This window comes from Hemiscyllium ocellatum, chromosome 8 (genome assembly GCF_020745735.1).
Source record: "Hemiscyllium ocellatum isolate sHemOce1 chromosome 8, sHemOce1.pat.X.cur, whole genome shotgun sequence".
NCBI lineage: Eukaryota > Metazoa > Chordata > Chondrichthyes > Orectolobiformes > Hemiscylliidae > Hemiscyllium > Hemiscyllium ocellatum.
In genome coordinates this window covers 43372207-43397683 of record NC_083408.1, presented here as the reverse complement: position 1 = coordinate 43397683, position 25477 = coordinate 43372207, and the positions used below count along the sequence as shown (strand labels likewise).

The window sequence follows — 25477 nt, the reverse complement described above, 5'->3', positions numbered from 1 at the left end:
GGTTTACCAGGCTGATTGCAGGGATGGTGGGACTGACCTATGAGGGGAGATTGACTGACTAGGTTAGGATTGTTTTTGTTGGAGTTCAGACAAGTGAGGGGGAGAATCTCAAAGAGGCTTAGAAAATTCCAACAGGACTAGATAGGATAGATGCAGGGAGGATGTTCCCGATGGTGGATGCATCCAGAACGAGTGGTCACAGTCTGATTGGGGGTGACCATTTAGTACAAAGATGAGGAGACATTTCTTCACACAAAGAGTGGTGAGTCTGTGGAATTCATTCACACAGCAAATAGTTGACACCAAAACATTGAATGTATTCGAGACGCGGATAGATATAACACTTGGGGCGAATGGGATCAAAGGTTATGGAGAGAAAGCAGGATTAGGCTATTGAGTTGGACGATCAATCATGAACACGATAAATGGCAGAACAGGTTTGAAGGACTAAATGGCCTCCTCCAGCTCCTATCTTCTGTGTTTCTATAAGATATTAGTAACTTAGAGAACAGATATGCATATACTGAGGCATAGCAGGTGAATATAAACAAAGTATAGGGATAATCAAATCAGTGTCAACATTAGCACATGCAGTGTGAAACAGGTGGCCTCCTCCTGCTCCTATCTTCTGTTTCTGTGTAATCAGGTCAACTCACTGTCAAGGCTCAAGCTCAAACAAATGGAAACCTCAACTACTCTCAGTTGTTAGGAATGCTAAGAAGCCAGAAGATGGAGGAAAGCAGATTTTGGGCTAACGTTGCATCCTTTTTAAATCCGAAGATTTGGCAGAAAACAGAGAGAACACAAAAGGAATGATGACTCTGCCACAGAAATACAAAATAAAAGGCATCCACCATAAATGATTCAATTGATAGTTTTACATTTCACTTTGAATTTTTAACACTAGGCTTATATTGCGATCAGATAGTGTTGGACTTAACAAATATAATAACAACAGGTAAAAATAATAATGCTAATCAATGTGAGCTGATCAGCAAATAGTTTTTTAAACTATGTAGCTGAAATACTGGGGACCATAAGTGGTCAGATATTTTCCATGTTATTACAATTAAATATTGCCACACCCAACATGCTGCCACAAGGATGGAAAACACCGACTTAACTGGTTTCATTTCGATTTATTTATTTTTGTTATCAAAGACAATGTCTGGAAACGTCATGTATTAAAGTTTCAGTCCATGATCTTGCTTTTACAAAAATCTGTGAAATGAGGATGTGCGCTGGATCATTCGAACTCTTCCTCCCTTTGTCTACTCTTGAAAGGAGAAAATGTACTCTATCACTTCTCGTGAGAACTTCAGACAGGCCATGGAATAGGTTAAGTCTTTGTGATCAAACCTCTGTTTGTAGGTCAGAACACCTCAGTACTAATGCTGGACGTGGTTCTTTCAGAAGGTTTAAAAGGTCAAAAAGTGTTAGGCACCATGATTGAACACACATTTGCTCATGCTCTAACCTGCACAATGGCGCAGTGTCAGTCACTGTGGATTGCAGTGAATTAATGGCAGACAACCAAACACGATCAACAGCAGGACAATGGAGGGAGACAGATGCATCTGTGGAGACCATAGAGTTTTGAATGACAAGTTGGCTGGATTTCAGATCTATGGCAAGATACATTCACTGAGGCTGTGGAGTGTCTTTGCAGTTACTGTGGCTTCTCATTGTCAGCCTCTGGGTAGGTTGGGTACTTAATAGTCTCAATATTTTCCTTCACTTTGTAAGACGGGTACAGTCCTGTTCGTCCATTCCTTCGATTGATACCTTTGGAATAACCATCCCAATGGTTGCCCGCTACACCAATCAGATCTCCCGGCTCCAATACAATTTCTTCTGGAGTCTGTGGGTTGTGAGGGTAAATTGCAATCTGATTGTGTGCATTTTGCCCACCAAAGTAATAGATGTCATCCAGAGAACGGAAATTCGCCGAAGCATCCGGGTGTAACGTCTGCATTATCTCATAGGCCACTCGACAAACCTAAAGAAGCAGAAACAGACATTAACTGCTGGGACTCCTCCAATTAAAACTGTGCTGCTTAATAATGCAAGCCACAAAAATTGGAATGCATGTAAATTCATTTGCCAAGCTTATGAAAAGTCTCTTTTAGATAACGATCATAGGAAGACAACAACAAACAAAGTGACCCCAAGTTTAAAAAAAAGCCTAAAAAGGACAAGGGCTGAAGATAATGGGAACACCACCACCTGCAAGTTCCCTTCCAAACCACACTCCATCCCGATTTGGAAATACATCACCGTCTTTTCATTGCTGCTGGGTGAAAATCCCAGAACTCCCTCCCGAAAAGCACGGAGAGTGCCCCTACACTGACAGAACTACAGTAGTTCAAGAAGGCAGCTCAACATCACTTCCTCCAGTACTGTGAGGGATAAGCAATAAATGCTGGCCTAGCCAATGACACACCTTTATTGAAAACATAAAATAAATGTGGCAGCCAAAGAATATTACCTCTGGATTGTAAGTTTCCAGGTTCAAATCTCTCCAAGGCAGCAGCCCAAAACTGAAAGCTGATACTCTAGTACAGTACTGGGGAAGGGCTACACTGTCAGAAGTGCCAAACTTTGAATGAAATATTTAAATGGAGGTCTCATCTGCCTGCTTTCATGGATGTAAAAAAATTCCATCTGAGGACAACATGAAGTTACACAAGTGTCCTGCCCAATATTTATCCTTCAGTCAATATCCCCAAATAAAAAAAACGTTTATTACTTACTGTCACTGTGTTGTTGCTGGAATTTGTCAAATGTACATCAGCTGCTAAATTTCCTACATTAAAAAGCTGTCCAATGGGGTGTGACCTATTTGCCAGTTCTTTGGGTATATAGCCTTCAACCATCCAATGAACATGGTCAAGACATCATTGGCATCACTGGCAATGATTGTCTACTGGGATTAGCATTCTCCAAGGACTTTGGCTGCTGGAACACTAATCTGAGTTTCCGGGCTTGTTGCTAATATTCCCAATAAGTTCTTTCATTACTCCCTACAATTTTTCTTCCAAGGTCGAAGTGCAAGCTGTGCATGTGCATTAACTGATGCAACACTTACCCTTTCATCTCCTCCTTTCCCATTACTCAAACACTCCTCTCTGAGTGAAGCAGCAATTTACTTGTACTTGTGCCAGACAGTACACTGCATTTGCTATTCAAGATGTAGTCTAGATTACCTTGAGGAGACCAGATACAGCTTGAGAGTTGGCTGTGGTGAACACCTCTATTCAATTCACAACAATGACCATGTTTTCGGTGCTTGTGATTTTAATTCTCACATGAACTTTGACATGTCTGTCCATGGCTTCTTACATGAATGAAGCTCCACAGAAATTTCAGAAACACATCTTACAAGTTTGCACCTTGCAACTTTACAGCCTCAACTTTGGATTCCCTAACTTTTTCTCAGACAGTAGATACTGTTGCTGATTCCTCAATTACCATTCCTACATGCTCTGGATGCCCCATTATAGTTTCTTTGCTTGTCCCTTTACTGCCCTGCATTGCCTTGTCTCATCATTCTTTTTGTGATTTTAATACAATATCAGATATCACCTTTTGTCTGGTCTCTGTTAACCCTGATTTCATTGCCTCTGTACAGTTATGACCTATCGGGGTAGTGTGCCATAAACTGAGTCACAATATTCCTGGGGTCATACTAAATGTTAAAGTTTTTTAAAAGATATGAACCATGCCCCAATTTACCTGACTTTCAGACCAAGTCTGTTAGAAAAAGCACAGGTGTCTGTACTAAATAACAAATTTCTAGAAAGCAATTGTACTATAACTTTCAGTAAACAGATAAAAATCATTGATGTATAATACTATGAAGTGAAACGTGAATCCCCTTATATGTCCCCCTTCGAGACAAACAAACAGAGAAACAAATAGAAAAACTAGATTGCTGGTGGACAAAAAAAAATGGAATGTCAATTTAATACCTTTGCTACCTGTTTTTGATGTTGAGGTCATCATCTAGGCTCTTGGTATTTGGTTGTCTTTCTCTAGTTCCAGTGGTTTGAAAGAAATAGAGTGACTGATTCACTTGGAAAATGTCTCTGATTTATCAATTCAAAAGTCACAACTAAGCAAGTGTTGCATGAAGGGCAACTAGTCTAAACTAATGTTTCACTGCACAGAACAGGCAGCTTCTGCCAACAACACACTTTTCTGTCTCGCTTTCTTTCTCCCTGGAACTCGTTCCCAGTTGCAACCTGCTCAGTTAGCTGATAACCAATCAGCTTCACTTTGAAGAAACTCCTTGGTTCCTTATGAACTGCTCTTTGCAAAGTCCCATAGTCACAAAATACAGAGTTCATAACAAGTATCGAATTCCTTGCTGTGAAATCCTTGTTTTTTAAAACAGGCCTTTCTCCTTACAGTCTACATTTTTTAAAGACACAAATAAAAAGACACAGTTCTTACATGCCTCCATCACTGAGTAAAATGAAACACCATTTTGAAAAGGAGTTTCACTATAAACACATAATACAGAAAAACAATATTAGACTGAGATCCATCCATTCTTCTTTCTCCCCTTATATAAGCTGACAAGGCTTGAAATTTCCTAAATTTTAACTGAATCTGACATTTTACTTTCAGGATAATGTATCCACAATCATATTACCTTTTTCATTAATAAGAACAGTTTTTTTTTCCTTTAAATGGTTGCAATAAAAGGCTGTATCTGAATAGTCTCATATTCTGACTTTAATCTTTTCATTGAATGCTCATGGATTATGTTCAGTATAAACTAGAGTTTCCTTGTTTCCCCTTAAAAATGTAGACATCAAAGAGCCGAAAAGCTGGCAACAATCTCAAAGTCTCTGCCCATGGTGAAGTATTACTTTTCTGACTGATTTTTTTTGTAATGGACTGGACTAAACCACACCTCCCAATATTGGTTCATTTATTAAGATTAACTTCAGCTCCTCAAGTGCTTTTTGACATTCTGCTGATCATCCAGCTTTTCTTTTCTTGTAAGCTAAATTGTTAATTGTATAGCTATCACACTGAAATTGTGCACAAATTTCCAATAAAATTCACACATTCCTAAAAATCTTACACTTTCTCATTTAGTTTCAGGAACCAGAAATTCTATTATATCCGTCATTTTCACTATCTTTGCCCAACCACATGTCCTGCATAAGTCACTCTTGCTTTTGCAAATTCACTTTTTGTTAAATTTATCACTAACACCTAGCCAAGCATAATTGCTTAAACAGGTTTTCAATTTATCTTAAATGCTCTTCCCAAATGCTACTATAAACTACAACATAATCTGAAAGATTACATAGTTACAAACTCCAGTTTGATTCGTATTCTGGAATGTAGCCACTGTGCTCTTTAACACAAAGGGCATGAGATAACATTGGTTTGACACATTTGATGTGTCAAGAGCAGACATTTCTTTAACCCTTGATATTAATGGCCCTTGCATTTCAATAGATCTATCTGAGCAAGGAACAAGGCACTGCCAAATCTATCAATGCGATCTTCCTACTGTGGAATTGGGGACAAATCTGTCTTTGTGACCGTAATCACCTTTCTATAATCTGTATGTCTCGTTGATCCATCCAGTTTCAGAACCAATACTACTGATGAATTCCAGCTGATTTGTCTATGTTCAATGCAGTGCTTTTCTAGCATGTACTGCATCTCTGTCTTGACCTGAACTTGTTTCTCTGGGCTCAGCCGATAAGGATATTATTTTATTGGTCCTGACTATCCTCTATCCACATCATGTCTATCTGATGTCAAACACCTAGGAACATCCTCATAGAATACCACTTACTTTCTCGGGAGTCTTACAAGATCTTCCTGTTGTCCTTTCCCTAAATATGAAAAGACTGTTTAACATTTTCACGTTAGTGAGTTGAATTGCAGGAAGTTCACTTTAAGAACTGTCTATCTCTCCTTCTACCTCACTGTCATTATCTCAGTCATTTTCCACCACTCTTATCATGTGATACACGTGTTCCTCCTTACCATCTTCCCTATGATAATATCTTTTCAGCATGTTTAGGTGGCGTAACTGATTCTTCTTTCTATGAATAGCACTATTTATCAGATAGGTTACTTCACTAACCCTCTTAGTTATTTTATCTGAACCACTGAACATTTCCTTTTACAAAGGGTCATCTACCACCTGAAACACATTCATTGCTGAATGTTCACCTGAACATGCTTTCATTTTTGCCTGTGAAATTTCAAATGTTCCTGTGCTATCCTACATGCTGCTATGAGTCTTTCTAGAAAGATGGACACATAATCCAGCATTGTAAATTCTTGATCCTCATTTAAGAATTTCTGTCTGATCCATTTATCTAAATTCATGGCCATAAACCATTTCAAATTGGCTGAATCCCATAATTCATTTGGAGAATCTCAGGTCGCAAATAATAAAGTCTAATCTTGTGACAGGATGCCGTAACCATAGTTTACAGAATCTGATGGGACTCTCCAAAGCTCTCTGTGTTTGTGGTTAACACACAGTTCACTTCAAATTGTTTCACTTCCAAACTGCTGATGAAAAGTTTTGGACATTAAGTTAGAAACTTATATCAGATGATACCTTAGTCGACTACTCATACCCTCACAGAAATCATTTTTAAAGAAAATCTCTGGGAAGCAGGTCACCATGTCCATAATTTGTACTGATGCCCTGCTTTCATTTTGGTAATGGTCCAACACAATCCACTAACATACTATTAAATAGTTTTTCAAAAACTCATACAGGTATCTAAAGTATTGGGCTGATTACATATTGATGTTTTCCTAGCATCTAACATATCTGACGTGTGTTACATAACTGCACAACTTATGGCATCTTGGTTGTGTGCTTATTTATTAATGACAGTGTTTTCCATATTCCTATATGGCCGCTGTAGGAACTTCATGTGCTACTCACAATATTTCTGTATGATATCTGGCCGATAGCACTATTTGATGAACAACCATCCGTTCTTCATCTGCAGGTCTGTGAGGATGTCTCCACTTTCTCATCAAAACTCTGCTTTTGATAAAATAGCACTAAGGAACCTTTTCAGACTCAGCTTCAATGTGAACTGGCTTTGCTAACTTTGTTAACTCTGGATCAGAATCTCAACTAATGAAGACACACTAACCGTCTCTTTTGAACAATCTTCATTCTACTTGAACAGCTGCTTGTGGTATTAATGTGACATCCGGCAATGGACTTTGTTTTCCCATTGCCCTGGGCACCACATATGATGGAAAAATACCCAGAACCTACCCCGTCAGCTGTTTTGTCTGCGTAGCCTCACTGGGCTTTCTGTGATTACAGGCAGAGCCGTGACCAGAAGTAACTCAACTCCACCCAGAGGTAACTTCTGAACTACCCTGACTACCATTAGTCCAGACAACAATGGGACTGGGATGGACTATCCACTTAACCCATGTGCCAACACTTGGGCTTTCACTGAACTTTCTGGAGGGAAAACAAAATTCTTCTCCAGCAAGAGAGTTTGAATAGCATCTGTATTTCTTAGAACAGTTATGAAATTAGATCCTGCCTTTGAGAGGAACCCTTCTCACTGACCTTGTGTATTTCTTTCACACTTGAAACAGCATTTATCCTCATTCGCTGAGTTGGAGTTAAAGCTACAATCTGATTGATGACCTTTCTCTTCTGAGTGTCCTTTTCAGGTTCATTCTTGTAAATTCTTAAAAGTTCTACATGTTCCCCTTTCAACTTCCAGTATTCTGAACAAAGATGTCTCAGCTTGTTAAAGTGGAAACACCCTGAGTTCTGATTTTCACCTCCATCCTCAGTATTTTCCTTTTCAATCTGACATGACCACCTCGGGGCATTTCCAGTTAGTCATTCCTTATATTGCTGACTTGCCTTCCTTCCACTTTTCTCATTTTCTATCCCTTTCCAATTTGAGTGTGATAGTAGAAAAGCTTAGTTTTACAGATTAACTCTTAATTGGCTGCTATTATTGTTGTCTGTCTAGCAGTTGCAACCCCTTATCCTCAACATGAGTTCTTATTATGGGAAGTTGTGAGTTTTTAATATTCTTCGGAGAGTGTAACCTAAGACCTCATTTGTGATTTTACCTTTACTGCTCTTACCAAACCTGTCAAAATTACTATTTGATGCTGGCAAATTCAATATGGGTTCACCCAGGCTGTTCCTTCAAAATGCCTATATCTAATTCATATACAGTCAGGATAGTTTTATTTGGTGTGAAATTCTCAAGAAATCTCCTCTGACAGTGGAACATAAATTTCCTGTGCTTCACTTATAAATCTACTGTGCAAGGGTACTGTCCAATCCTCTTCCGTCAAATTAATTTTCTCAGCTATTTTCGCAAATAATGTGAAGTATGCTTCCATATCCTTTTAATCAGGTTTTAGTAGGGCCTATGGAAACATAAACATTTCCTTTAGCACTCAGATCCTCCAAACCAGAGCCTGCATCAGCACTAATGTCTCCTATTTCAACTCTACCATTTCCAGCCGATGTTCACACTGCTTTATTTTTCTCTGACACTTCTAATTCTCTCACTCCCACTTCCTGTTTGTGTTCAATTCCCTTCCCTTTCCTAATCTTTTCTCTGCCATCTTGCATTTCTTCTTTCTCTAGCCACTTCAAATGTAACAGGACATTACCCAATCCAGACATTTCATGACTTAAAATACTTGGCCTTATTACATTTCCTCTAAACCCAAGTGCTGTGCTCATACCTCAATTATGTCTGCCAATTTTTGGCTAACTCTGTCAAGCAATGCTACCTCCAGTTTACCCGCCAAAACATTTCCCTGAGTATAACCAGTGACATCTCTGTCTCTTGCAAGACTTTTGTTGTTTCTAATGCCATGCCTTAAGTGTAGTCCAGTTTCCCTTTGCCTGTATTATTCATAAACATCAAACCCAAATCCTCACTGCCTCTGCTTTCCATCCAATCCAAAACAAATCCAATTTGAACCCAATCTAATTCAAATACCATGTGAGAAGCCCTCAAACATTTATTAAAACTACTAAACTTATAAAGCGTTTCAGTTTTGATGATAAGTCATCAACTTGAAACTTGAACTTTGTTACACTCTCTGTGGATGGTTCCGCACCTGCTGAGCATTTCAAACATGTTGTCTCAGCTTTCCTGCTTTGTCTCCCATCCTGATCAGGTCAGGTTTTATGAACAGAGTATACCAAAGTCATCAACAGTCGAACACCAACCAAAGAAATTATTATTTTCATTTCCTTTCAACTTGTAATACTGGACAGTTTTGTGCAATCTTCCAACAAGCTATAGTTATGAAGAAAAAAATGAATACCTTTCCTTCCCAAAACCAATCATGCACCTTGCAATTCCATTAGAACAAAGGTGAAAAGCCACCTTTAGTTTTTATCTGTGCTGATGTTGTGCACTGCAAGTACAGCACAATGAAGCAAGAGAAAAGCTTTGATTCTGAGATGGTGTTCATTTCTCTTTGTACCATAACCCACTTTGTTCAATGACTATAATACAAGAACTACCTCTCACGCAATATGTTTCAGAGCAGCTAAAAGGTAACAGCAATTTGGCCATCCACTTGGATTCGGGTACAAGCTGTAATTACTTTTTTAAATGTCCTATATTGTACAAAGCACCCTGCAAGAAAATCAAAGCAGCATTTTGTGTTTCAATTTAGGTCTTGGCATCTTTCTGAACAATGGAATCTGCAGCATTTTTACTTACTAAGAAAAATGGGGCAGACTTGATTTAAAAAACTGTACTTGTCAAAATTTCCATCAACAGACTTTTGAATGTGTTAGAAAAATAAATGGCTCTGAAATACTCTCAGAAAAATGCCACCATTTATTTGTGGATTTGTCCTGACCCCTTTATTGGGGAGGCCACTTTGGAAAATATTTACTCACGCCAAATGACTAAAATATGATAACTGGAATAAAAGAGCTTCCAAGTCTAATGACCTCACAGTGCACTCATGTCACTCAATGCCAATATATTGCAATTACTTTCCACCTTTTCAGATTTTTACTACAAAATGTTTGCACTAAAATTATGAAATGGCCTCTTGAGAAGGTGAAGCTGTGTATCAAACGTTGCAAAGAACCGATTTTCTCGAGGGAGAACAGCAAATGGATTGGGAGGCTTTTTGAAATGTGGCAAGGTATGTACCACTTTAAGAAAAATGTCTAACCTCAGGAAAGCAGCAGTCAGAGAATCAGGGAGACCTCCAGCCTTTCAGACCATCAGATCTCTGCTGGTTAAAAGCAACCATCTAACTATACTAATTCCATTTTCCAGTACTTAGCCTATAGCCTAGTGAGCAAGAGCTGCTCAACACTTCCACCTCACTGTGTCCATTCCATTCACTTTTATGGTCCTCACTTGTTGTCTTGTCATTTCTATCACCCAACTTGCCCCTTTACAAATCTCTACTTCTGCTGAGATAGAATCTAATTTCTGCAAGAATGTTTTAACTAAATCAACTGTGCTACAATGCTGTAGTATGCACAATTTATTTAGAATTTTTAATGTAGCTAATTTTAATCCCAAATTCAGGTGGCTTGGATTGGGTGGGAAGATGGCTTGTTTTACACTTCTAACCCTACTTCCATTCATCCACTTCAAGTGTTAACCCTGTGGTTGAGCTGTCAATCTGATTTGAAGGAGCAAGTCTATCACTAAAATTTCCTCAAGAAGGTTACTTGCTTCTATTAAACCTGCTTTAAAAAATAACTCATGGTATTTGTGGAGTTATTAGGTTTGCTGATAATTAATAGGAGAACATATTCTTAAAATGGACACATTTACGGCACACTTGTTGACTAAGAAGTATATGTCTGTTTATCTCGTCTCTGTCTGCCCATGGCAAACTCTGACCCCCACACCTGTCCCACACTCTCTTATGACCTTCCAGGATGTCTTAGAAGGAGTCAGAGTGCAAGATTCCCTTCCTTGCCTTGTCTTCTGCTTCTGTATTGCATCATTCGTGTGTTTGGACTGTGCGAAAGTTATGTTATTGCCATTTTGAAAACTTGGTAACAAGTTATGTCTTAGTCATGAATGTCAGTGCTGCCACAGGACAGAATCATGTGGCATGACACAGTGGTTAGCACTGCTGCCTCACAGCATCAAGAACCTGTGTTCGATTCCAGCCTTGGGTGACTGTCTGTATGGAGTTACACATTCTCCAGGTCTGCATGGGTTCCCTCCCATAGTCCTAAAAACGTGCAAGTTATGTGGATTGATCATCTCTAAAAAAAAGCCTTCTTAGTGGCCAGGGAGATGCTGGCAAGGTGGATTAGCCATGGTAAATGCAGGGTTCAGGAATAGGGGGCGATGCTCTTTAGAGAGTTGATGCAGACTCGATGGGCAAAATGGTCTCTATCTGCACAAAAGGGACTCTGTTTCCATTCTATGATAAAATTCCATTTCTGACAACATTCAAGTCAATAGTTTGAATTACCTGCAGATTTTCCAATACAATGGAAGTTATTAAATTCAAACAACTTCTAACATTGTATGAACAATTATAAAGAATTTTCTCAGCTTTCAGGCAGTATTATACTGCACTGTGTGATCCATGAAAACTGCTTCTACTGGTAGCGCAAGACAGTATGAGCAACACGTGCAATGGTTGAACTGTAGCTTGCTGTCAAGAAAAATGGTTTGCTTTATAGATTGTTCAAGCACTGATGCGTTGGCCCAATTTCACATCCAGGCAGGGGACACTGTTTAATCCATTGTATAATGATTTCTGTCCCAATCATTGAAGTGAAATAATGCCATTTATGCATTCAGATAAAACATGAATCTTGAATGCAGGAGGTACACTGGGGTAATGCTGAGCAGCAGCTGACAGCAGCAGTAGCAGTCGAAACTATAGTCAGAAGAACATTGCCAGCTATCTCAAATATCTTTGATACTTACATGTGTCAAAATTCCATCCGCATCTACATTAAAAATATTCAATTACCCTACCTCTGCGGTTTTTTGAGGCTGGAAAATTCTGGTGTTTGAAAATGTGTTGCTGGAAAAGCGCAGCAGGTCAGGCAGCATCCAAGGAGCAGGAGAATGCTTGAAACGTCGATTCTCCTGCTCCTTGGATGCTGCCTGACCTGCTACGCTTTTCCAGCAACACATTTTCAGCTCTGATTTCCAGCATCTGCAGTCCTCACTTTCTCCTAAATTCCTCTTGTAATAAAGCAAAGCATTTCAACTGCCTTCTTAATTACTTGGTATACCTTCAGACTAGTATTTTGAGACTTGGACCAGAACACTGAGATCCTTCTGCATAATGTTGCTCACTGTTAAAGTAACATACAATTCTTTTATTTTGTCAAATTTCTCATTTTTTACACTATATTCCAACTGCCAGATTTTTTTTCCCATTCACTTAATCAATGATAACATTTGTCTGCGTCCTCCTATGTCTTCTTCACAAAATACTTCTGTCTTTATGTCATCTGCAAATTTAGGTATGGTGCTTTCTCCCCCTTCATTTAGGTCATTGACATGAAGTCTAAAAAGCACAGGTCCCAGACAGACCTCTGCAAGTCTCATCACATCCTAGCGATCAGGAAAGGATCCACATATGCATTTACTGCTTCCTGCCATCTAGTCCTCTATCCATACTGCAAAGTTATCACCTACACCGTGAATTTCTACTTTACCAAATGCCTTCTGAAAATCCTACAGTGGTATTACAAAAGTCTCCTCTTTATCCAGAGCCTACACTGGCTCAGTGGTTCACACTGCTGCTTCACAGTACTATGAAACTGGGTTCGATTCCACCCTTGCGTGCCTGTCTATGTGGAGTTTACATGTTCGCCCCATGTCTGCATGGGTTTCCTCCAAGTGCTCTGGTTTCCTCCTATAGTCAAAGAAGTACATGCTAGACGGATTGGCCACACTAAATTGCTCATAGCGTCCAGGGTTGTGCAGACTAGCAGCATTAGTCATGGGAAATACAGGTCACAGGGCTGGAGTAGGGAGTTGGGCCTGGGTGCAGAGCTCTTCAGAGGGTTGGTGTGGACTCAATGGGCCAAATTGCCTAGTTCCACTTGGTAAGGATTCTATGATCTACGAATACAGGGGTGTACAGCACAGAAACAGAGCCTTTGCCCAGATATCCTAAATTAATCTAGTCCCATTTGCCAGCATTTGGCCCACATTCCTCTAAACCCTTTCTGATTCATATACCCTTCCAATTGTACCAGCCTCCATCACGTCCTCTGGCAGCTCATTACATAAACACACCACCCCCTGCATGAAAATATTGCCCCTTAGGTTCCTTTAAAATCTTTCCTTTCTTACCTCAAACCTAGTTTTGGACTCCTCCACACCAGGGAAAAGACCTTGATTATTTACCCTATCCATGCCCCTCATGATTTCATAAACCTCAACCGCCAACTCCAGGAAAAACAACCCCAGCCCATTCGGCCTCTCCCTATTACTCAAATCGCCAACCCTGGCAACATGGTTGTAAATATTTTCTGAATCCTTTCAAGGTTAACAACATATTTCCTATAGCAGGGAATGCAATATTCAAAAAGTGGCCTAATCAGTGTCCTGCACAACTACAATATAACTTCCTAATTCCTACACACAATGCACTGGCCAATAAAGGCAAAAAGCTAAAAGACTTCTTCATTACCCTGTTGACCTGCCCTTTCAAATAAATCCAATCGATTAGTTCAATATGATTTCCCTTTCACAAAACCATACTGACTCTTCCCAATTACTTTAATTTAATCTAAGCATCCAGCTACAATCTCCTTCTAAGAACAGACATCAAATTCCCCGGCCTAGTTCTCTGGTTTCTATCTCTTTCTTTGAATACTCATTATATTTGCAACTTTCTAATTGGGTGGTAACATGCAAAAATCCAGCAATTTTTTGAGAAAAAAAAGAACAATGCACCACTTATCTCAGCCGTCTTTTTTAAGATCTTAGAAGGAAACAGATCATGACCCAAAACGTACTAGCTCACAACTCCATCAGTTTTGTCAGTACTGCCTCCCCAGTGATTGTAATTTCACTAAGTTCCTTTGTCACTTCCACCTCCTGATTTATAGATATTACTGGAAAGCTGTTTATTAATTCTACAGTATAGACAGAAGCAAAATATTTGTTCATTTCTTCTGTTATCTCTTTATTATTTACCAAACTGCCCAATTTCACTATGAGGATTAACACTCACTTTATTCATTATTTTCCTTTTTAAGTGCAAGCATTGTTAGTATTTTTGCAGTTCTTGATACCTTTCTCTCAAACTCAAATTATTTTCCGCTGATTAATCTTTTAGCCAATCTTTGCCATCCTTCATATTCTGCCCAATCATCTGACCTGTCGCTCATCTTGTAGCAATTATTGGCTTTTTCCTAAATTGGATGCTTTTCTTAACTTCTTTCGTGAACAACAGATGTTGGGTTCTCTCTTTAGAATTTTTCATCGTGGTAGAAATATATCTATGCTGCATACTCTGAAATATCCTTTCAAATGTCTGCCACTGCTTCTCTGTTGAGCTTTCTCCTGAAAAGAGAGACATATTGATGGACCTTTTTGTTATATACTCATCAAGATAAATGCAATATGAGCACATTTCAAAAGTTAATGACAACATATACTACAGAAGAAAGCGTGCCAATTGATTGGTTGGGACACTTATGGAAAAAGCGATAGGGAGCAACATACAGCTTAAATTCCTAGGTAACTCTAAAGAAGGTACAAGGTTTGAACAGATATATTTTTTTTCCCCCAGTGAATGTATTTGAATGTATTTTAAGTCTAGCAAGTATACATATTAACTATGCTACAAACTTGACTGATTAGCTGAAATTGGTTGTTAGAGTAGCTATTAATACATTCAGGATTGTTCAGTAGGTGTTGTTCTAATTGCAGAATCATCTCTAACATTAGTCAGTCAGGCAGCATCCGGGAAGCAAAAGAGTTGACTTTTCAGGCATAAGCTTTCATCAGGATAATCAATTAGTTATACCTGAAACATTTTCTTGCTTGCGCCTCAGATACTGCTTGACCTGCTGTGCCTTTTCTAGCGCCACACTTCATCGACTGACTCTTCAGCATCTGTAGTCATCACTATCTCCACATATAACATTAAGCAGCTTTATGTTTCACCAGCCTGCGCTAGGACTGCCATTTAGAAATTGGAGGGCTTTGTTAGACGATTGCTCATTTTGAATTCCAGTGCTAAAGTTTACTTTCTCGAATAATATATCCTAGTCTCTGCTCTGGCCAGGACTCATGCAGGCTGCAGAATTGTGGGTGCAAACTCAAATTCTCAATCTCATTGCCACAGCAAGTGAATACACCCATCAAACCACTTTGCAATTTCCTAGGAGCCAACATATTTCCAATTTATGTTCACTGCAGAAAATAATCATACTCAAGCTTGTGGTCAGGAATGATAATCTCTACACGAAAAGTTAAAGGAGAGAGAAAATCATTAATTCTAATACATGTAGTACACCACTTGTAAGGAGCTATTCAAAGTTTAATTTTTCTTATTCTGAACAGTAATTTCATCAGATTCTTGCTATTCCATTTTTACTCTACACGACTTGGCCTCGGGTATAAAATGATAGAATTAATGTGTGGCTTTCAGCATGTAGCTTTCAAAGCCTTTGTGCCATTAAACCACAATCACTGGATGTGTATTAGCGGCTTGAAGTTATTTCTGTGCAGCACTACATTCAGGTGCTAATGGTAATTCTTGTATCTAGAGATCGCTTAGCAAAAAGGCCAATTTCAGTGTTGGTTAACTTCAACTATTGTGAAATAATTATTACGCCTTTGGGTTTTGTCGGTTGCGTGTGTGCCACCTGCTAAGCTTAATATCGGTTGCGGACTTGAGCAACTGGAGCTATCTATACTAAGTGCATGACTGCAATTTTATATGTTTACATATCATGTTGAAAGGATGGACACAGTCAATAACTCCTGAACAATCTGATAATATTTACCCTGAAATCTCTCGCAACTATTCGGTAATTATGGATTTCAACTGGATTATGTCATATTATGAGACCTTCAAACGTACTTAAGTTGCTTTTTAATAAAGAAACAGGCTTTGATTATTGTGTATGCTGTTCATCCTTGCATATTTACTTTGGTGTATAAATGAAGACTTTGGAGATATTAAACTTGTTTGTATATTTTACTTATGTTGTGAAGTTGCAGGATTACCAAGATTAAAACGAGATTTTTTAAAAAGAGATTTTTTGCAAATAAAAACTTTGAACTTTGGAACTGAGTGACTACAGAGTATGAGTGCACCACCACACGGTCTCTGAAATTCGTATCATTTCTTTTGACATGGTGGATATTGCTTACAGTTACTTCAAATACATATCCCACTTTATACTCTGCCCTTCATAATACATTACAAAATATCAAATCCAATGTCCTAGCTGCTACTTGTAGTGACTTTATAAACATGTAGGACACCCCTCAAAACAACTCTTAGGATCTACTTTTCGACCATTACGTTTCAAAAGGAAGGGAGGCAAAAGCCTAGTGACATTGTTGCTAGACTGCTAATCTAGAGACTCAGATAATGTTCTGGAAACCCAGGTTCAAATCCCACTACAGCAAATAGTGGAAGTTGAGTTCAATAAAACAAAAAGTCTGGAATGAAGAGTCCAATGAAGACAATGACTCCATTGTCAACTGTCAAAGAGCCATCTAGTTTGGGGAAAGAAATTCTTTCTCATGTGGTCTGGCCTACATGTGACTCCAGACCCACAGCAACATGGTTGACTCTGAACGGTCCTCTGGGCAATTCGGGATGAGTAATAAATGCTGGCCTAGTCAGTGACACCCTCACCCCATGAATGAATTTTTTAAAAAGTGTCTACGCTTCAACAATATCTAATTGGCTATGGGACATCCAGAGGGCATTAATTGCATTGTGTGAACACAAGTTACTTCTTCATGTTATTATTAATGTTTTTTTGAGTATTCAAGAATTATGGACTGTGGTGCTATTTGATGAGGAAGAGGAGAGACTTTTTTTAATAATTAAAAAGAGATCAGTAACTGGGTAACTGGTTCATTTAAAGCATCAGTTTTGGAATCATATGGCTTAAGCACTTTGTTTGGAGTTATGTCCGGGTTTGTGTTGGTTAGGAGTTAGTTTTGTTTGGACTTTAGTTGGGGTCTAGCTTGCTGACAGAGGGAGGGTAGCTACCCAGCACATCATCTGCTTTGTTGAGAAAATCCTAAAGAGTTCCGTTTGATAAATGGGACACTGATCCAACTGTTTGCCAAAAAAGCCTCCAAAGCACTTCTTTTTGACATTTCCCGAATCACCTGCCACTGCAAAGGCATTCTCGCATTCCAACCACTTAATCTGAACTATCAACATCTTTTCTGCCCCAGCCCTCCAACATCCCACGCCCCCATCCCAACTAGAGCATAAGTGCTGCCCGCTCCACACTTCACTTCTACTCTGATAAAGAGTCAACTAGACTCGAAACACTAGCTTGCTCTCTCTCCACGGATACTGCCTGACCCGCTGTGATCTCCAGCATTTGTTGATTTCAGGGCAGATTCCAACATCTGCAGTAATTTGCTCCTGCAAAGGTCACAGTCTACCTCTATTTATTGACAAAGTGCCACTTATCTACATGTGCTGGGTAACCATCATTTTTTTTTTGACTTCAATATGCAAGAGTCATTAACTGAAGTGTTTTTTTCTTTCAAAATTAATCTTTGCATGGAAAATTTCTTTTTTCTCTTTTCACGAATTTGCATATCTGCATTGGGTTTCTTTTCAGATGGGTAAATAGTGCATCATCAGTGAATATTTTTTGTTTTATGATAAATCAGCATCTTGTTATGGATCGAAGACAGCTGGCAGATATCATCTAAATCTCATGTCGAAAAAGTACATAACTGACTACAGGGATAGCTGGGTAAAGCATTTAAATTTACGTTGTGACCTTGCAGTAATGCAACTGGAAAGACATTGTGAGCTCCTCCAGCTTTGGTTGAAATGGCATCAGAAGACCATTTGATTAATTAGGTTTGTTCAGATCCTTTGAAAGCATGAAGCAGTTGGCTCCATTCCTTTGTTCTTTCTGATGTTTACCTTTCCCCCCAAAAAAAATCCATAATACCTTCTTGAAGAAGTCAGTACATATTTCTTTTGTGTTTCCTAAGGTACCCCTATTGAAGGTGCACATTTTGGATTCAAATATTTTCTCAGACCTTACAGGAATACTGGTGTGATATTTCAATCGTTTCAGATAGTTGCATCTTAGAAGAAACTAACATGCATTTTTTTCAGGTTTCTTCCAATAAGATTTGGCATCAATGTGCTTGAAAAGCAGCAAATGTCATGCACCAGTGAAAGCCAGCTCAGTGTAACTGACAGCAAGTAACTGCTCTGCAACATTTCCTCTTCCATTTTTTTTATTAATTCACTCTGAATTCTTCCTGAATTTCATTTAATCGTTCACTTCAAATTTGCAATTTAAGAAACTTCAAACATAATTAAAGATTGTGGCAGCTCTTGACATCAAAAGATCATCAAATTACATGTTCTGCATATATATACCCACACAGTGAACAGATTACAAGCATTGTCAGTTTACTCTATTGTATCTTTGAGAATGGTTTCTTTAACTCCCTCTTGTTTTGAGTTCTTGTGTACATTTTTCATTCACAGGTCACTTATATTCTTCTGTTGGGTCACAGGCACAGAGATTTATTTGCAAAATTACTGATCAAAGCATTCAGTTTTTCCTTCAGCTTTTGACAAGTCTGATAGTGAACTTATGGTAGATGCAATTTTTGCCACAATTACAACCTGATTGTTAACTTTGTCTCAGGATACCAACAGATACTGCATCGGAGAACTTCTTTATCCATATTAGGATCCTGGGGAAGCAACACTCAAAATGAAAACCAGCAACTTTCATGCACCTTTGGCTTTCTCACTGTTTGGAACCAAAGCCAGATTCTCTGTGTTTTAGCACACAACAATGATTTGCCACAGGTTGAGATCCCCATGGCATTGTAATAGAAAGGAACATTTCATCAGCTCGACTATGCCAGAGAAATTCTGGTATCTTACGCTTCATTCATCGCTTTCTGATTTACTTGCTTCTGCATATACCGATATGAAGAGGAATAAATCTATGCTTCCTCCATTGCATCTCGGAGCCCCTTCCATCTCAGAGCTGCCTTAGGAAGTAAATCTCATGTCCTTGTTCGTGCCCTTCAGCACTGCTTGATGATAGTGTGATGGCATCAGTGTACTGCTGGGAATACCAACTGAGCCTCATTAGAGTTACTGATATTGTATGCAAGAAAGGATTGCTGCATTCATGAATCGTATATGTCTAACTCAATTTTTTATGTCATGTCAGAGAGTTTCTCATCCAATATCAGTGTATCACAATGAATTTTTTTTTGTGGTCCAAATACATTCTGAAAAATGAAAATCATGTCAAATAGTATCCAGGAATGAGGATGAGAGATATCTGATGTCCTCTCTGTTGGCAGCAGACTATTAAATTGGGGTGAAGATTAAAGACCCAACAGAAACTGTATGTATTACAGTTGGCAGCGAGGGATAGTGAGTGAATACAGCATATGGCTTTTCATCCCCAGGTATATTATTTGTGGGAATCAATGCCTCCTCTCCATATTCCCTCCAGAGAACAATATTACGCTTAAAGTCAGAGTAGTTCTCAGTCACTACTGAATACTCCTAGACTGGCAAGTTCTCCCAAACAACAGTGAGGAAGAGAAAAAGGCTTTGATCAGCACTATTTCCAAGGTTATGATAAAAACTTTAATCTGAACAAGTGAACAGCTCCCTAACCAGAGAAATCCAAAAAAGCCTGTGGTTTGGGGATTATCTGAAGTGACTAGCATGACAGGGGAGATGAGGATATTTTAAATTTAAATAATTAGAGCTTAATTTCAAAACTAAGGAGCAAGTTCAAAATTGGTACTCAATCAATTCGCTCCAATACGGCACTTGTTACAACTGATACTGTCTACTTAGTACCTCATGTACTCAATTGCCCTGTGATCACTGACTAGGTGTCATTGTTCTGTAGAAATGCCTGATTCTTGATTACCGGCCACTGATATCTGAAGTGATTCATGGTCAGAAAACAGGAATTCAGGTGCCACAGGGAAACTAAGACCCAGCAGACAGAACGTTGTGCAGAATAATTGAAAATCGCAATATTTTTCTGCTGCACTCTTTACTTCTAGCAATTAATGCCTAGGAACAATTCTACCTTTCACTTCTACATGAATCTCCCTGTGGTAAATTAACACACACTTATGAATCTAACTGTCAGTTACACCGCAGTAATCTGATTTAATCATCAGCAATGCAGCTTCAAGTGTGTAATTTACAAAATCACAATTAACAAACTATAAATGGCTATTATGAAATAACTCTTCAGGTGACCTTGCCATCAATAATAAACACAGTTGAGCTGTTAGGTTACATGATCGACTGGTTGTTGGTACAGGCCACATCACAGCGTCAGTGTAAATCAGAGCACAAAGTCTTCATTTCATAAACTATACACTTTCAGTTCAACTATAGTTATGGACATTCATCTGAACATATACAGCACAAAACCAGCAGAGAATTACTTCTTGTCTATGTATATGAACTTTGGCTCGAAGCAGATTGAGCATGAAATGAAACAGTTTTGACTGGAGTGCACAGGGCCTAGACTTTCCAGATGGAAGGCAAAGAAATCCCAATATTGCAACTGCAATTGGGGAAAAAAAGAAGAGATGGAATTTTGTCAAACACACCAAAAGTGCCTCCCCTCCATCAGGTGGCACGAGACGTGACTCTGTTTTCGAATTTATGATGACTACTTGGCATTTTTCAATGTTTCTGATTTTTTTGCTTTTGTGCAAAACTGTACAAATTAGATTAGATTAGATTATTTACAGTGTGGAAACAGGCCCTTCGACCCAACAAGTCCACACTGACCCGCCGAAGCGTAACCCACCCATACCCCTACATTTACCCCTTTTACCTAACACTACGGGCAATTTAGCATGGCCAACTCACCTGACCCGCACATCTTTGGACTGTGGGAGGAAACCGGAGCACCCGGAGGAAACCCACGCAGACACGGGGAGAACGTGCAAACTCCACACAGTCAGTCGCCTGAGTCGGGAACTGAACCCGGGTCTCAGGCGCTGTGAGGCAGCAGTGCTAACCACTGTGCCACCGTGCCGCCCATATATAACAAAGAAAAGACCAGAGACACAATTTTCTGATATTTTCTCTAAGTGTAGGGTATTAGCACACCACCTTCACTGGTAAGATATTTCAGAGTTGAGACGGAAAGTGAGGCTGAGTATCTTATCTTACCGCAGGCCTCAATACTGGCTAGCCATTGGCCAGATGCTGTTGGCTAAACAAAATCTGTTGTTCTCTTGATCCTAATGGTCACCAATCGGGACCCATTTCTCAGGGATATGGCATCCAGTCGCCATCTGTGGCTCCAAAAGCTCCCAGACTGAGGAAATTAGAGGACCTCCTAATACCTAAAAACACAGCACGTAGGTTGCCATAGTTTTGCCACCTCTCTCATCTGCGGGGAAAGCAGGTGATCAAGAATGGGCTAAGTTGAAGCTCTTAGGTGGTAATTAATTGTCAATATAAGGACCTTAATTGCTGGGGAGTCAAGATAGTTTTCTTTGACCTTATTTTTGCTTATCACTCAATTGCTGAGTGGGTTAGACATGAGTGAGATTCTCTCCAGGGCCAACAAGCACCCTTCTTTTCTCTCATCAGTTCTCTCACTATCTCCAGGAAGGGGAAAATGGCACTTGATTTAGTGTTGCCAGATGTACCAAGATATAATGAAGAAAAGTGTTGTTCTGCAGGATCGCACAGGCAGATCGGACCTTAGGAAGTGCAGCAGGGTAGCAGAACAGAGTGCAATGTTACAGTCACAGAGAAGGTGCTGAGAGAGAATTACTGATCAACATTAACACTTGATCTGCCTGTTCAAAAGTCTAATAACAGCACCAAAGAAGCTGTTCTTGAGTCTATTTGTACGTGTATTCAAATACGTATTCAAATTGTATCCTCAGGCAATAAAGAAACGTCTGGGGGATATTACGTTTTATCTAGAACTTCACATTTTGCCTTCCCAATGCAGAAGAACACCAATACTGTCCATGAAAGTCCTAACCATATCCAACCCTCAAAATGAGGAAAAATATAACATAGTAAATGAAGCTCTCCCTTCCTTTGTTGATCTCTTTCCAACTTCATTGTATTTAAGTGTTGAAATTATCAAGCATATCGTTAAAAATCACACAACACCAGGTTATAGTCCAACGGATTTAATTGGAAGCATTAGCTTTCAGAGCACTGCTCCTTCACCAGGTGGTTGTGTAGTACACAATTGTAAGACACAGAATTTATACATTGAAAAATACTTTGATTGTTTGTTAAGTCTCTCATCTGTTAGAATGACCATGTTAGTTTCACTTCTTTCATATGTAAATCATAAAACTTTTTAAAAAAAATTACATTCTCAGGTTAACTTTAACAATTGGTGTCAGCTCAGGTAATATGATGAAGGTGTTAGCCCCCTGTGTGCTGTTGTCTGTGCCTTAATGTTTAGACTGAGTCTAATCTAAAAAATGAGTTAACAGAATCTTGCATGAATTCATGCAGTTTTTGAGCAAAATACAATGTAACTCTACAAGCACAAATTCACCCCACAAACGTGTGTGTGTGTGTGTGCACGCGCGCGCGCACATCTGGGGTGGGGGGTTGTGAATGTCTGTGAGAGTGTATATATGTGTGCGTCAGTGTAAAGTGGTCTAAGTCTATGAGAGGGTGCGTGAGAGTGTGTGGGAGTATCTGTAGGAGTATATAGGACTGTCTGTGTACGTGTCTGTGTACAGGAGTATGTGTGTGTGTGTGTGTGTGTGTATAGGAGTCATGTGTGTGTGTGTGTGAGAGAGAGAGAGAGAGAGAGATGCCCTGAGGCATGGTACATTGGTGAAAGCAAGCAGAGGCTATGGCAATAGATGAATGAGCACTGCACATCAATCAACAGACAGGAGTGTTCTCTCCCAGTTGGAGAACACTTCAGCGGTCCAGGACATTCGACCTCGGACCTTTGGGTGACCATTCTCCAAGGTGGACTTCGGGACAGGCAGCAGCGAAAAGTGGCCAAGCAGAGGCTCATAGCTAAGTTCAGTACTCATAGGGAGGGTCTCAACCGGGACCGTGGGTTCATGTCACACTACAGGTGACCATCATTGCACTATACACACACACACACACACACACACACACACACACACACACACACACACACACACACACACACACGCATTTCTATACACAGCCACACACAGACACTCCTACAGACACACACATAACTTCTCACAGATTTAGCCCCCTTTTCTTTCTCTCTCTCTCTCTCTCTCTAACACTCACAACACCCCACCCCACACAGACACACGCACACATCTATGTTAGTGGGGTAAATTTGTACTTGTAGAGTTGCATTGTAGTTTGCTCAATAACTGCATGAATCCACGTAAGACTGTTAACTCATTTTTTAGATTAGACTCAGTCTATACATTATGACAGACAACAGCACATAGGGGGCTAACACCTTCATCATATTATCTGGGCTGACACCAATTGTTAAAGTTAACCTGAGAATGTAACTTTTAAAAAAAGTCTTATGATTTACACATGAAAGAAGTGAAACTAACATGGTCATTCTAACAGATGAGAGACTTAACAAATAATCAAAGTATTTTTCAATGTATAATTTCAGTTACATCACACTTAAACTTTTGCTATAAATTCCGTGTCTTACAATTGTGTACTCCACAACCACCTGGTGAAGGAGCAGCGCTCTGAAAGCTAGTGCTTCCAATTAAACCTGTTGGACTATAACCTGTTGTTGTGTGAATTTTAACTTTGTACACCCCAGTCCAACACCGGCATCTCCAAATTACCAAGTATATCAACTTTCTTATTGATACAGAGATAACACACGTGACGTTGCTGCTACCTTATTGATTTATTTAGTTATCATACCTGTGATGAGAAGGTACAGACTAAGAAGTCTGCCTGAGAGAGAAAATGGATGTCCAGAATCACACCTCGCAGCGAATTCTCTGTGTATCTGTTATGCAGACCGGCTGACCATGAGATTGAATTATCACTGATGAATTCGTAATCTGGGTATCTGGAGTGTGTACAGGGTGGACAGAGAGACAAACATGAAATAAAAAGTAAGGGTTTACAGGACTTCAAACACAGTCCACAACCTCACTTTAATAGAGCATCACTTTATACAAAAGCAGGAAGCATTGCCGTAACCATCATTTATAACTGATTCCAAACTAATTTAGGAGAACTGGATGACTACCAGTCCACTTCAGAAGGTATCACATATTTATTAAACATTTAAACATTTCAAATTTCAGCAGAAAAAAACACAACTGCTAACTTGGGTTTCTGGAACAACTTAACCACTCTGAAGAAATAGCAATTCATCGATGGATCAATAAACTAAATCAGGGCACATACGTTTTCTCATGAGGCAAAGTACCATTGTATTGTCAACCATAGTTATTCAACAGTTCCTGCTAACATTGCAATCCCAGTGAGTTCAGTGGGATTTACACCAATAACAGGGCAGTGTTGGGTACTAAGTACACAGCTAATTAAATATAAAAGTCAACCCACAGTGGGAGGATAAAATGGACACCAAAAGTCATGCCATGAATTCAGTGACAGTTGCTTCAAAATGCCACATTCGTCCAGTGATGAGCACCTGGAAGTGAAAGGGTTCACAAATAAGGACAGCCAGGAAGTTGTCAGGTAAGTCCTTCCATGGAGCTGCTGATCACAAATACTCCTGTAACCTTGATCTCAATAGGTCCACTTCATTAAGAAGCTTAAATTTAAGACTTGAAAGCTTTTCTTCTTGATGCAATTTCCAGTGTGCACTGATGTTGCCAATGAGCTGTGTAAAACTAAATGGTTCCTGGGAATAAGGATTCCACACAACTGAAATATACTTCTGGTTGTTGTTTTATTCTCTCTCGCTCACCACATGTTCACTTATTTTCTGCTTCTCTGCTTCAACTTTCTCCAATGTTTTGTCTCTCCCCATCTCGGCGTTTCGCGTCTCTTGATGTTACAGATGAATTGGCCATGCTAAATTGCCCGTAGTGTTAGGTAAGGGGTAAACGTAGGGGTATGGGTGGGTTGCGCTTTGGTGGGTCGGTGTGGACTTGTTGGGCTGAAGGGCCTGTTTCCACACTGTAAGTAATCTAATCTATTCTAAAATTTAACAAGCAGCTGTGAACAAAATAAATACATGTTGACTTTACAAAGCTGTGACAACATAAACCTGAATTGAACATTCCTGCAATGTATCATTATCCATTTCTGTCAATAT

General features: G+C 39.4%; 1 protein-coding gene across 17 annotated transcripts in view; it reads right to left on the bottom strand.

The window, feature by feature from the left end:
• Window positions 1–1124: 1124 nt before the first annotated feature.
• The window catches only part of LOC132818134 (alpha-(1,6)-fucosyltransferase), a 752369-nt gene continuing 728016 nt past the window's right edge, over window positions 1125–25477 (bottom strand). For all 17 annotated transcript variants that reach the window (XM_060828858.1, XM_060828856.1, XM_060828873.1 and 14 more), the window contains 2 exons: window positions 24106–24256; window positions 1125–1999 (listed from right to left, as the gene is read on the bottom strand). In XM_060828858.1, the coding sequence (XP_060684841.1) occupies window positions 1670–1999; window positions 24106–24256 (481 nt within the window). In that variant the 3' untranslated portion in view covers window positions 1125–1669. The remainder of the gene's footprint in view (window positions 2000–24105; window positions 24257–25477) is intronic.